Raw genomic sequence first — 14,777 nt, 5'->3', positions numbered from 1 at the left:
ATCAGCCTATTAAAAATAGAGAATTACAATCTGTGCAATCGGCTTTTCATTGTTCCTTCTTCCTCTTCTTCTCAAGCCCAAATTCATCTGGAATTCGGTCTGGTAATTCAGACAGCATTCCACGCGGGAAACATAATAACTTTTTTTATAATTGCAAGACTGAGCACCACATTGCAAGATTGATCACCTCGGGTCTAGAATATGGTCTGAAGCTAGGCCCTGTAACCAAATACAACAATCTCACTTTGACGCTATGACTAAATCGCCTGAGCTTTTGAAGATGACCCACTTTTGGGTACTATCAACATCAAAGTGCCGTTTTAAGTATATTGTGAGAAAACAACAGCGCCTATGTTCCTTTATTCTAGACAACTCTCCATGCTCACTATAAAGCACAGCGTCACTTAATAATGATTTACAACCTTGCTTACAGGCATCACTCCTGCCGAGAATTATATGTGAATTTACAAGAATTACATTTGGCCTAATTTATGTGGGCCAGATCATACAACGATGGAAATACACTCCCCACTCCACGAACTTCCGTTTCTGCCTATATTGGAAGGAGTTGTTGATCCATGCTATTTGCTGCTGTGGCGGTTTTAACAGAACGGTTTAAATGTTTACTTTCATCCTTCTAACCTATAAATATTAGGCCATGTTCACAAGTACTGTAGACATTTTTTGTCCAAATTAGTAAAAATAGGCAATCTCTTAATGTTTTATATTTGCCCTTTTCGATAAATTTTCACAGCCCCATTACCTTTTAACAATTAACAGGATTGTAAATGGTTATTGATTTATTTTTGTTCTGAATGTCTTGATATTTATTCTACTTTGAACGGTTGTTATTGCTTATACAATTAAAACGTTGTTTAAAAAGTGACTCTCTTAACATGCAAACAATAAAACTGTTTGGGTTTTTTCTTAGTTGAAACAAACTGGTCAGAAAAACGCCTTCAATGCCTAGGCAAATTTAATTTAGCAATTGGATCTGCTGGAATGAAAAAGAAAGGAAGACACATTTAATGCTCAAGTGATTAGTTCCAAGGCGGGGGCTGTCTGGCTGCGAATGCAGGGCAGCGAGGATGCTATGGTGTCACGCTGCACGGTATCTCACGGCTATGCTGGTGCGTGGGTGCAGTATTCCCCTCGTCATTGGCGGAGGAGCTGACGCTAGAGGGGGCACCATCAAAACGGAGAGCAGCCCTCTCGTCCTCTCTCACTGGCTCGCTAAAGAAAAAAAAAACTGCGCCTTCTCTTCCCAGCGATGGCGGAGGACAGTGAGTCCGCGGCCAGCCAGCAGAGCCTGGAGCTGGACGACCAGGACACCTGCGGGATCGACGGGGACAACGAAGACGAAACGGAGCATGGCAAGGGGTAGGCGACGCGCGGCGTCTCCGGTGCGTGGCGCGCGGGGCTGGCTGCTGCGGCGGGACACAGCGGGGCGCGCGCTTTGCTCGCGCTCCCATTGTCCCCTCGCTTGGCAGGCTGGGCTCGCGCCAGCGGGGTGCTTCAGTCCGCCGGGGCAAAGGGGTGCACTGACTGCAAACGTGAACAGCTTTCGGCAGGCACGCTGGGGATGAAGCCGGGGTGGTGGCGGCTATGCGGTGCGGGATGTGCTAGGCCGCCAGTAAGTCCATGCACGAGGTGCTCGCTGGAGTCTCTCGCCCTCTGACTGCTTGCCAACAGCACAGGGGCTTCGTCTGAGCTCTATTTTGTATAGTGTGACTCCATGCCAGCAGCACAGAGGCAAGCGACTGATCTCTGTGATGTATAGTGTGACTGTATGGCAACAGCAGAAGCTTGCATCTGAGCTGTTATGTGTAGTATGACAGGGTAGCGAAAGCGACGCGATGAGCACATTGTACTCTGGGTAGTAGCGGTTTGAGTCCTTAAATGAGCTTTTAATAGCGTTTTTGTCGCATTCTTAATTTCACTGTAGTATGGTTTGCAAATAGAAAACACACACACAACTGCACTAAAAGACTACGTATTAAAGATAAACTGTCTTTCAAAATAATGCGGAAGGGAGACTGGCGAAAAGGCCAGGTCAACAACACCGGGCACGAGACCAGACCACAGTGCAAATAACATGCAAAGCAGAGCAGGGGGAGGGGTGGTGGGGTGCTAGGTACAGTTATCACCCAATGCTTTTCATAGCGTGTTGTGTCCACCTACACCCAGTGCAGAGGATATGGGCCTGTCGGTGACTTGTGCAGCTCCCCACTGTGAGGCAGGTGAAGCGCATTGTACTTAGTGTGGGCGATAATTGGGCTTGTGCTGCTGCTGTAGGTATGCTTTCCACCCCCTCATCCCTCCTTGTGTAGGCTGAAGACTGGCAGAGCAAGAAGGGCGACTGGGTTCCTCTGCTCCGCCTCTCCCTGGGCAGGAACAGTCAACAGCAGCAAATTGTCCTCTGCAACTTCTTCAGTTCACTGTGGAAGCGTGTTTCAAATGCACACGGTGAAGTTAAGTAATAATATAATTATGTAAGCACCATGCGACGATTTGGATTGTGGTGTGTGATAGAAGGAAACGTTGGTAATGCATTCCGAAAATGTTCCATTAAGTTGTTGCGCCTGCAGCTTATCTAACTTGTACATAGTACGAAAGAAGTATGTATGTCAGTGTAAATACGCTGTAAACCCTCCGTTTGACTGAAAGGATGTATTATAAGCCCTCTTAAGGGAATCGTGACAGTTTTTGTACCCCGCATTTTTTCCCATAAAGTTTGTTGGTATCATTGCTGTTGGTTCCTATTGTGATAGTTAATCGGGCTACAATGCTGAGTTCCAAGAAGAAACACTTTAGTTGACTTCGTTCGGAGGGAGCAAGCACGTTTGCCTGCAGCAAGCTCTTGGACTAAAATTGAATTACACTATAACAGAATCTGTCGTGGGTGTTGATACGATCTATCCTATGTCACCATACAGTGGGAGTGTGAATGAATTAATCAGCTCTTTCGGGTCCAATTTCCGAAACCCTTTTTTGTGAGGAACTATGCATGCCATGCCCCCAATTCCCCACAGGCAGCCAGCCCCAAGCTGCACAGAGCCTTTGGTGGTGTGTAGTGGTGTGTTACCCTTAAGGCTTGGCCTGCTCCCAGGCCCTGGGACCAAACCCCTAGCAGGCTGTTAACCCTACACCTCTCATAATAGCCTTTGGCGTGCGCAGCATAGAGGTGGCCTTTGAGCCCTAGGGACTGCATCCCCTGGGGCAAAACATGTATATTAAAGGGAGGGGCATGCAGCCCTCTCCCTGGCCCCTAATTAACCCCGGGAAATCCATCCCAAGGGCAGTTCTATAAAAAAGGGAGCAGTCTGTGTAGTCTCCCTCCCCAAGCCTTAAAAGGCCCCCAGGACCCTATCCCCTGGGGCAAAATACAATTAAACAAAGGGAGAAGGGTGTGCAGTCCCCCTTCCAAGCATAATAGGCCTCGGGGACCCCATCCCATGGAGCTGTTCATTATTTTAAGAGGGGATGGAGGCCACATGCCCCTCCTTCCCTAGCCTTATTAGGTCCCGTGACCCTATTCCTAGGGACTTCATTACATTATAAAAGGAAGAGGAGGCGCTTGGTCCCCTTCCCCGAGCCCTAATAAGCTGCAGGTCCTGTGCACCCCATCCCCTAAATAAGTATGTTGGGTCCTGTGGAATGGGGCCTGCAACAAGCTCTTTGACTAAACGAGAATTACACTATAATGGAATCTATCTACAGTGTTGATACAATCTACCTCTTGTTGCCTGTCCTATGCCACCATGCAGTGGCAGTGTAAATTAATTAATTAGCTCTTTCGGGTCCAATTTCCGAAACCCTTTTTTATGAAGAACCATCCTCCACCCTGACCTCAGTTACGGCTTTTGTTAGAGTAAGTCATGCCTTCTCAAAGGCAACAGTTTTGTGAATCTAGCACTTTGAGTTGCGTATTTAGTGTACTGCTTTAGCCATGCAGAGTAGTTGTGGAAAGCAGAACGGATTAAGAAAATTATTTATTAACTGATAGAAAATATATCCATCTAGCTGTTAATTCTTTTCATTTGTCCAATTTTCGATGCAATTACACTTTTTGGTAGTATACTTTCAATCAATTTGACAAATGTTGCATGACTCAATAAAGTAGACATCCAGCCAACGTGTTTTGCGATGTAATCGCTTCTTCAGGGCTGTTAATCAACATAAAAGATAGATACATTTAAAACCAAATCCCTTGTTATATTGCCAAAGAATTGTTATTAGAAGTGGCTAGATTAACAGACTTCTTTCATATATTTTGTCTCAGAGAACTCTGAATTATGTCTTGGTACAAAAATACACCTGAAAGTAAACTGTTCTTTGCATGGAGCTACAGGCATCTTTCCTTTTTTACATGCATAAGAACATTACCTCCCGTCCCTCCCTCGCCTTCCTTTTAACCAATGAGGCCTCCCGCCTCCCCTCTAGACCCTCCCTTCCCCTTTCAAAAACCCCCCCCACCCTTATCCCCTCCGGTTCTTTTGTCTAGCCCACGCTAGACGGTTTTCTTTCCCTTTCTTACCTGCACGGCGGGGCCTGGAGGTCGTCGATGGAGGCACTCCTCGGGACGCGGAGCTCCGCGAGGAGTGCTACGGCTGGGGCGCGTCTTGAACGAGCAGCATGGTTGCTCGAGAGGCGTGTCCTGGAGGCCGGCTGACGGGGTCAGCTGGCCCTCTGTGGCTGGGATGTTGATTTCCGGGTTTCGGAGCCGCGGGGAACCGAGGGACTTCAATTCTGAGATGCTCTCAGGTAGGACGGGCGTTCGGCCCGTGGTTTTTATGTATTTGATATATGATTGAGGTGGCGGTGACCAGGGCACTACAAGCAGGCGTGGCCAGGACTGGTCAGTCTAAATGTGCGCACTCATCGGTAGCAGCTAGGAAATCCTCATCGGAGAGTGAGGATGAGGCCCCATCGACGTCATCTGGGGGGAAATATGTTTCCAGAGAAGATATGTGGGAAGTGATGGCACATGTTCGGGACAATTTGGGTTTCCCAGTGTTTCAACCTGCAAACTCGGATTCTCATTTATTTCCTCAATATAAGACACCTTCAAAGTTTGCCATGCCTTTTCAGGGACCTGTGAGGGATATGGTGTTTCGTGAGTGGAAGGATGTGGATAAGGCTCAGGTTCCACGATTCCTTCAGAAACTTTACTTACTTGAGGGTGAGGAGGTTTTGCCTCCTTCAGTGCGCCTGGACTCTATTTTGGCTACTCTGATTGGCAAAACGGCAGTCAATCCGGAGGATTGTGTGCCTACGGATGCCACTGACCGTAAAGTGGATTCGGGTCTTAAGAGGGCTTTTGCTGCTGAGAATCTGGCGCTGAGGGCAGGGATTTATTCTGCTTATGCGTCACAGTCATTGGTTCAAGACTTTGATAATCTGGCGGTGGCTGTACAGGAAGGGGCGGAATGTTCGGAGCTCCTGGCTGGTATGGAGCAGCAGGCCAGATTGTTGGCTGATGTGTCTTCGGATGTGGTCCGTACTTCGGCTCTGGCATCTGGGTCTTTGATTGGGGCTCGTAGGTCACTCTGGTTGCGTTCCTGGAAGGCTGATCCAGGGGAAAAGGCGGCCTTGTTGAGACTGCCGTTTGAAGGTCGTACCTTGTTTGGAGAACAATTGCCATCCATGCTTTCCAAGGCTTTTAAGGAACGGAAGCATGCCTTACCTTATAAAGGGGGTTCTTCTTCGGGTAAAGGGTGGAAGAAACATTCCAGATCTTCTCCTACTAGGGATGCTAAATCCTTTTCATTTAGGAAACGGCGTTTTCAGCTGCGTTTTTCACCTAAGAAGTCTGCTCCTGCGACCCGGGGTGGTTTCAAGAAGGGGTCCTGACAATCACTGTCGGCCTGGCAGAGGGCCGGTTGGGGGAAGACTGAGTCACTTTCTTTCGGCTTGGAAGGACAGTGTAAACGATCATTGGGTACTAGACATTGTGGCCAATGGTTATGTCATAGATTTTGTGGTGGTTCCTCCAGATTCAGGGGTACGTTCCACACCTCTGCCTTCAGAGGGGTCACGGAGAAGAGCATTATTGGACGGAGTGCGGGACTTACTGGTCAAGGGGGCCATTTCCCACGTTCCGCTAGACGAACGGGGTCAGGGCACTTATTCGGTCTTGTTTCTTGTGCAGAAAGTTTCAGGGGGATTTCGGCCGGTGCTCAATCTAAAGGAGGTGAATACCTGGATCAGGACAGTGCATTTCCGCATGCTGTCCATTCAGACTATTTTTCCATTTTTCAGACACAGGGACTTTCTGGTGTCACTGGATCTGCAGGTCGCTTACCTACACGTACCGGTGGCAAGATCCTCTCAAAAGTTCCTGAGGTTTGCTGTGGGTCAGGACCATTATCAGTTTTGCGTTCTGCCTTTCGGTCTAAAATCTTCTCCTCGAATTTTCACCAAGGTGCTGGCTCCTCTAGTGGCTTTGCTTCATTCAGAAGGGGTATTTCTGCATCCTTATCTAGACGACATTTTGATTCATGCCCAATCACGAGACCTTTTGCAGAAGCAGGTGGTCCATGTTCTGGGGGTCCTGCAAAACCACGGGTTTTTAATCAATTGGGAGAAGTCAGACTTAGTGCCGGCCCAGGATCTGGTTTTTCTGGGAGCTCGGTTTCAGACTCTTCTTGGGTTGGTGACTGTGTCAGAAAAACGGTTGGGTGTCCTACAGGCTTTGGTAAAGAAGGTATTGTTGCGGTCTGCTCCCCGAGCTCTTCTATGGTTGCGTCTGCAGGGTCATTTGGCGTCGGTGATATTTCTGGTTCCTTGGGCACGTTTCCATCTCCTGTGCTTGATGACATGGTTCCTGAGAAGGTGGACACCAGGGTCCGGTTCTCTGAAGGACAGGGTTCCAGGGTCCGGATTGATTCACAGAGAGTTGCAATGGTGGTTGGATGCAGACCACCTGAGGATAGGGGTTTCTTTATCGCCTCTGAGACCCGTGGTGGTGACGACGGATGCCAGCCTCTCTGGTTGGGGGGCATGGATGGGGTCGGCTCAGATTCAGGGGTTTTGGTCCCCTCGGGAGTCGAGTCGGTCGTCGAATTGGCGCGAATTGCGGGCAGTATTCCTGGCTCTGGTCCATTTTCAGGATTCCCTGAGGGGTTCGGCGGTTCTGGTTCGCACAGACAACTTAGTGGCCAAGGCTTATGTCAATCGGCAAGGAGGGACCAGGTCAAGGGCTCTGTTCAATCTAGTCAGGGAGATTTTTGTGTGGGCTCAGGAGTGGGTTCCTTCTCTCAGGGCTACGTACATTCGGGGGGTGGTGAATGTTCGGGCGGATCTGCTGAGCAGAGTGATTCCTTCCTCTCAACTTTTCTCTCTCCGGAAGTCTCTGTTTCAGCATCTGGTTCGGCTTTGGGGTCTTCCAGTGCTGGATGTGTTTGCGTCAGTAGGGAATGCGAAAGTGGATCGCTTCTGCTCCCGGTTTCGATATCCCCAAGCATGGGAGGTGGACGGGATGTCATGTCCTTGGCCGCAGGGCCTTTTGTATGCGTTCCCTCCTTTTCAACTACTCAGGGCGTTTCTGTTACGTGTGAGGGATCTGGGATCCAGGGTTGTCCTAATTGCGCCACTTTGGCCGAGGGCGAATTGGTTCCCCTTGTTGAGGCTGATGGCGGACGGGAGGATGTGGCCTCTGCCTCTTTGTCCGTCTCCCCTGGAGTTTCCCTGCCTCCCATTGGGGTCATTGAGAAGGTTACACTTGACGGCCTGGAAGTTGAACGACGGGGATTGACAGGTCTGGGGGTGCCGGTAGCTTTGAGTTCTACATTGCTGGCTTCGAGGAGACGTTCCACTTTGCTTTCTTATGGTAGACAGTGGAAGGTGTTTTCGTCATGGTGCTTAAGTCGTGAGTTAGATCCTACCTGCGCTTCTATCTTTGAGGTGATGCAGTTCCTGCAGGACGGTGCTCATTTAGGGTTGTCAGTGGCATCTCTTAGGGTGCAGTGGGCGGCTATTCAGGCATTCAGAGGACCATGGCGTAATCTTCAGGATGAAGGGCGCTTGATGCCGAGATTTTTTCAAGGGCTTGTTAATTTATTTCCTCGCCCGGTACGTTCTTTTCCTTCATGGGATCTGTCCTTGGTTTTGGATGTGTTGACGGAGCCCCCTTTTGAACCTTTGGGGGACTGTGATTTGCGCCATCTATCTTTGAAGACATTCTTTTTGGTAGCCATTACTTCGGCTCGTCGGTTGGGGGAATTGGGGGCATTGGCTTGTTCCTTTCCTTTTTGTAAGATTTTTTCACGATCGGGTGGTTCTGGTTCAGGTACCTTCCTTTATTCCAAAAGTCAATTCTTCGTTCCATTCCCGGCAGGAGGTCATCCTTCCTTCATTTTGTCCGAATCCCTCCTCAAGGGAGGAGGTCCGTTTGCATTCGTTGGATGTACGCAGGGTTTTGTTGGAGTATCTGCGGGTGGTGGCTCCTTTTCGTAAAGGGGATTCACTGTTTGTTAATTTTGGTCCGGCTCGCAAAGGTGAAAAACCTTCCACGGCTTCCTTGAGTCGGTGGGTTCGATCTTTAATTCTGTTGGCCTATTCCTTGAAAGAGGTGGTTCCTCCTCAAGGGATTCAGGGGAGATCTACCAGAGGCATGGCGGCTACGGTGGCGGAGCTTCAGGGGACTTCCGTGGTGGAAATTTGCAGGGCCGCCACTTGGGCTTCTCCTTCGACGTTTGTGCGTCATTATAGGCTGTCGGACTTGGGTAGTTTGCAGTCGGTGTTAGGTCACCGGGTCTTATCCTCTATGAGATAATGTTTGGGATGTTCTTGGTGCAGGATATTAAATAAAGGTCTTGCAACTCGATGTCCGTCTCCTGTGTGTTTTCTTGCTATGTCTCATTGGTTAAAAGGAAGGCGAGGGAGGGACGGGAGGTAATGCTTCCATTTTCTTACGATAATGGCATTACTCCTAGTCCTACTCCCTCGCCTTCCTTTTCCGTTCCCTCCCACCCTCCCGGTACGGACTGTCCGAGTTGCAGCTTGGGCTTGGTTTTTGTACAGGAGGGGATAAGGGTGGGGGGGGGGTTTGAAAGGGGAAGGGAGGGTCTAGAGGGGAGGCGGGAGGCCTCATTGGTTAAAAGGAAGGCGAGGGAGTTGGACTAGGAGTAATGCCATTATCGTAAGAAAATGGAAGCATTATTTGCTAGCTTTCGAGATGAAACAGCAACTTTTTCAGCCCAGGAGTGCTGTATCCAAGCCACATTTTCAGGATATTGACAGGTTATGTGAGATACATTTAGATTTATTGTATTTAACTTTATTTTATGTGGGTTTTCCGAGACACTGGTTAGGTAAATACACCATGCAAAGGGGAATGAGTGTTTCCTACAAGAATTCATCTGTGGTTCTTTCAAGAGTTTTGATCATACAGTCTTTAGAAGTAAATTGAAACAAAGCCAAGAGTATTTCCAATTCTCTGTCCTTTATTGCTTTTTAAAGGTTGCACTTTTATCCCTACCCATGTTTTACCCTATTAAAGCATGCAAGCCTAGGGCTTTTTTCAGGGCTAAAAAATTGAAGTATAAGGTTTATTATCAAGTAGGCAATGTTCTACATATTTCAGTTCAGTGACCGTTTTTCCTAAATAGGATCACCATGTGACTTTGCGAATAAGATGCATACCATCGTGAAACTAGGTGTCTAAAAACGAAGAACAAAGGAATGCAGTCCTTGGGTTTCTAAAGGGATGAAATATCTTTTAAAGGAAAGACGGAATAAAGAACTTCAGTGGACTGGGGTTATTACCACTATGCTGGTCATAGTGCACTGGAAGAAATTGCTAGCGTCATTAACAACTATTTACCTGTGTTTACTATAAGTACATTCAGGAAAAATTTGTTACTCTACTGCTGCTTTGTGGATTATTTCAAGGCTTTTGATCATGTTAATCGCCAGCTGCTTTGGTTCAAGCTTAAAGCCTGGCGAATCCTGGAAGCACTACTCCGTGGCATCAGCTACTCTATTCGGACACGTGGGCAGGAGTAAAACTGGGAAATAACGCAGCAGTTTTTGGCAAGATAAAAATTGTTCAAGGCTTTAAACAAGGGTGTGTGTTAGACCCGGCTCTATTTAACCTGCTTATCTGTGACCTGGTACCTGCCCTGAATTCATTTATCAGGCACGCACCAGAGCTGGCGAATCACCCTATATACTTTACTTCTCTGTGCAGATGATGTAGTCCTTTTAAGCCAAACAGCCATGGAATTACAAAGATTGATTCATATTTTACACAATCATAACAGTTCAAATGGAATGACAATAAATTTTGAAAAAACAAACATCATGATATTTGCCAGAAAAGGAAATAAACCAGTGCTTGGTATCTGAATAATTGTAATTTGATTACATCAAATACATATCTGCAATGCTCGGTGAATGTTCAAAAGGGGCATCTAATACACCTAAACTCATTAAAACCAAAGTCTGCCTCACTACAATTTGTCTTTCAAGACATACTCAAAAGTACTAAACAGCCTACTTTTGAACCACTGTTGAAGATAGTAAAGGCCAACCCCCCCCCCCCCCCCCCCCCCGACTGGCTTATGGCACTGAAGCATTTCCAGGGAAACTGGGTGATTTTCTTTGAACAACGCTCAGAGTGCTGCTCAAGCTTCCATACAATACCCCACCAGCCTAGATCAGGCTGGGGCTTAAGATGAGTGACTAACACCTTGTACAGAAAGCCAGTTTTTAAAAATATATGCACTCAGCACAAGCCACAAAAGAAGGTTCTTTGAAGAATTTAATATAGTTGGAAGTCCTATCTGCGACTAGCTCAGTGTCCCAAAATGCCTGATAGAACACCCTTTCCAAAGCCTTAGACCTTAGACGCAGTCGCTCTTTGGAACTTAAATTTGCCTCACCAGCGATTCTAAGCAGCTCTAAACAAAGAGGTTCACAAAAGATCTTTCGTATCGGACCTTCACAAGAGCAAAGCATGCTGATCTCTTTATTAGGAGCTATGCCCAGTGAGCGGTCCAGAAATACATTACTGAACCATTTGTACTACAAAATTAAGCCCGGTCATCTCTATTTGGGCTGCTTCTCATCACTAGACCTTTTGCTTCCGTGAGTGAGTCGACCTGTCAGCAGCATGTACCATTTTAGTGGCTTGCTCCAGGAGTCACTCTCGCACTTGCTTTGCGTATATGCCTTGTGCTAACCCATGAATGCAGAAGGCTTCTCCATCATTTCCTGATTAATCAAGGGACACGGACAATACAGGCTGACATTGAATTTCTTTTAAATGATGCTCACACACAAGAGTTTATATAGACTTATAACATTTTTGAACAGAGTGGATAAAACATTAAGGAACTTGGCCATACACTCAACCCCATTAGGGATACAATTCTGGAGTGTCCGTTGTATGATCTTTATGTTCTCTGAGTAGGATAGCATCTAAGATGATGGACTTCAGCGGCTCTGTGTGTGCTGCTCAATAGTTGCTTAGCACATACCTTTTATTTTTGCTCAGTCATTGCTAGTAAAACTTTGGCTAATTGGTGAACAAAACGGGCAGGCTGCTAGGCGAAATCTGCTGTTCATCTATTGGTCTATGTGAATTTACCATTACTTCCCATGTATCCTTTGTGTAATTCTGCCTAGCCTATCATTTTAGGAATTTATAATTTAGGTCTTTATTGTGGCATATTTCTTAGCACAATTATTAGTGAATTTTTAGCACCTGAACACTTTTTGGCGCAGAGCACTTTACAGTGCTGCGTTTTGGCAATAAGTTCAGGTCTCAGACCAATTTTTTTATTTTTTATTCTGTAAATCTAGTAACAGCAATGAAATGCCATTACGCTTAGAATTAGAATCTACAAGTCATAAAAAGCTGCACCACCAAAAATGTTAACGGATCAGTTCAAATTGAGATATTTAAGCCTTAGGTCACAGTTGAAAGAATCTGTCGGGAGACCTAGTTTGATCTTAACATTCCTTGCCAACTCACCGTTAAGCATCCTGTCATTACACAGATGTCTTTAAAATAGCACATAATGCGCTCCTTCTGTTTTTAACTTTTTATGAATTGATTGTTTATGTATAACGTGACACTGCTTATTTGTTCATTTATGTTATATTTCTTTCACACCTTCACAACTTATCACTTTATGCTGTTGGCACTTTAATGGACTTGATTGTCTAATTAAAGTATTTTAAATTCAGCATCATTTAACTGGTCTCTGTAATCATGAAAGAAGACACAAATATCTTGTGTTATCCTAGAAAAAGAAAAATTGACCAAGGATGAAGTCCCATAAATTGTTGAGGAACGGCACAATAAGACGACATTTTCAATTCCAACTAGATTTAAGGACGGCTATGATAATACCCCTTGTATATTTAATACAGAAACACTAGGTCTAAGTGCCTTCCATCTGCTAAGTTTCATATTAATACTGGGTGAAGGAATGCATTGAGCGTGGTACTGCTGGCCGCTCCCAGCAGGACGTGCCTCTTCTTGTACCCGTAACACATACAAAAATATTAGACAATTAAATCCTTGCCTGCAATAGGGACTAGTATAAAACAGGTTCAATACTTAGAGGCACATTGGGGATGCTGCGTCGAGTGTCAACGCTCAGATAGACATGTCTCGCTAGTCTATGGTAACCTCCCGTGAGTTGAAATACATCATGTGGGACTACGTTGAGTATCAGTACACGCAACAAAGTGATGCACAGCCCAGAGTTACCTTGCACACAGTATATTGCTTTATAATATGCTAAAAGTCTTTCGTCTGTTTGCCACTGAAAGCTTGGAGATGAATTAGATCCTATTGGTCCCAATACTTTACCAATTTAGTGTTTTTTTGAGAAACTATAACTTATTACTGTCTCTCCTTGAAATCCTTAAACCGAGTAATGGAAATCCCAGTTTAGTAGAACGCTGAGTGTAAAGAACATTTCATGGAGTTAGATGAAGAGTTGATCTTTTGTGAGAAAAGGACACAATTTCTGAGCCTTCATGTCTTTCTTCCTAATGCTTGGGATGGAACCTTGACGTTTTCATTGAGTGGTTGCTGACCCGGTCTAAACTTCTCTGAAAATCAAGGAGTCATCATATGAATTTCTTGTTGTCTTTAGAAACCTAGCCCAACTCTGCTCCAGAAAAATACATCTGGTCACCTTTATCCAATAATTATGACAGTGAAACACATTTTAAAAACGTACAGCATGCAACGGGATTATTCATAAGTTTCTGCTGAGATGTCACGTAATACTCAAACTCGTATGTATAGTGCATAAACTTATCCATTCGGATCATACAATTAGCTGTCAAAGAAACGAAGGGTCTCTGCTGGATCCCGTTGACTTTCCAGTACGGGCTCACTACTCAAAATTCACAGCTCGGAACAATCCTTCTGAGTATGTGTATCTAGAGCATGGAATTCTATCTCTGTGGAAATACAGACCCTAATTTCCTTACCAGTGTTTAAAAAAAAAAAAAAAAAAAAAAGCTTTTTTTCTTTTCTTTTTTTCTCATTAGCACCCTCTTCTCAAACTCCCACCTCGATCGTAACTGACTGACCTCATTAGGCGTTTACGGAACACCTAATAGGTTTCTTCACTGTGCCCCTTCTGGCAAGTCACCTTAAGGTGGGAACGGTGCTATTGACTGTTTGCATTACTTGACGAATTGCTGGCTTAAATCCCGGTAACAAACTGTTGTCTTCACAACAATGTTAAGTGTCGCGATTACTAGTGTGTTTGATTCCCATGGAGCTACTTACTTCTGCAGTACAGTGCTTCTTGCTCCTCGAAATCCTCTGTATAAATGTTACTCACCGATGCAGTAGTTGTAGAGTTAGTGTTTGGATTGGTATTGTTTGTATAACCTTTCATTTCTTTCGCATTACTCCTATTTTTCACTAACTTCACAGTTTGTATATTTGTACATATTTTACAAGTATTTGTACAGAGTGTGTGGGCAGAGCGCTCCGATGCTCCACTTCCTAGTAGGCACTATATTAAAAACCTCAGAAAATATTAAAAAAAAAAAAAAACACAAAAAAAGTAAACGCGCCTTCTCGGCACTTGTGTAATTTTGTGGCAAACTCTCTTCCCTTTACATTGCTCAGGAAGCTTTGTTTATTCTATGAAACAATGTTTCGTATTGAGTGCATACTGTTTTTTACCCTATAAAACCACCTGCCAATTAATATCCTGTTCATAATTTGAGTAAATATGTATTAGTGTACACAGCACTTCCTTGACTGAAACAGTGCATTCAATTTGAACCCCTCCCCCCCGGCACCACTGATTCATTCCTGCAGACCATTTTGCAGGTGACTGCTGTCTACCTAAATGCAGCATCTTTCTGTCGAAGGCTGCCTACTGCGTGAACAGGTGCCATAGAAACGAAATGATCTCAAGCTTCTGAAGAAATGTCGAATAAAGGTAAAATGGAACATGCTGTTCAACAGCTAGTCAAGTTACTCTTTTCCATGTTTCCTTCTTGCATTTTCCTTGGAGATTTGGGGGCTTTGGTGGCCAGCAATACCACCCCAGCGAGGAGCAGTCTCCCCCTCCGCCCCTTGCTTGAAATGTCTCGGCTATTAAGACATTAAGTGCTCTTGGCTCACTTGCCATTGGGTAAATTCGTTTTGTCTCCAAATTGCACTTCAGCGCTTATGCCTTGAGACACTCAGTACTTTCGTGTATCTTGACAAGCTATTATGTTTTTTAGCCAATTCATTTGACAGGTCACTGTTCTTTTTGGCAAGTGTTTTGACAGTTAAAAATGTT

The 14,777-nt window shown here is 45.4% G+C and overlaps 1 protein-coding gene across 1 annotated transcript in view; it reads left to right on the top strand.

Moving 5' to 3' along the window:
• The first annotated feature begins 1,162 nt into the window (after window positions 1-1,162).
• The window catches only part of NMT2 (N-myristoyltransferase 2), a 260,791-nt gene continuing 247,176 nt past the window's right edge, over window positions 1,163-14,777 (top strand). Inside the window, exon 1 of the mRNA XM_069211591.1 lies at window positions 1,163-1,380. Within this exon, the coding sequence (XP_069067692.1) occupies window positions 1,271-1,380 (110 nt within the window). The 5' untranslated portion in view covers window positions 1,163-1,270. The remainder of the gene's footprint in view (window positions 1,381-14,777) is intronic.

This window comes from Pleurodeles waltl, chromosome 10 (assembly GCF_031143425.1).
Source record: "Pleurodeles waltl isolate 20211129_DDA chromosome 10, aPleWal1.hap1.20221129, whole genome shotgun sequence".
Classification (NCBI taxonomy): domain Eukaryota; kingdom Metazoa; phylum Chordata; class Amphibia; order Caudata; family Salamandridae; genus Pleurodeles; species Pleurodeles waltl.
The sequence above is the reverse complement of the archived record's forward strand: the minus strand, read 5'-3'. Positions and strand labels throughout refer to the sequence as shown.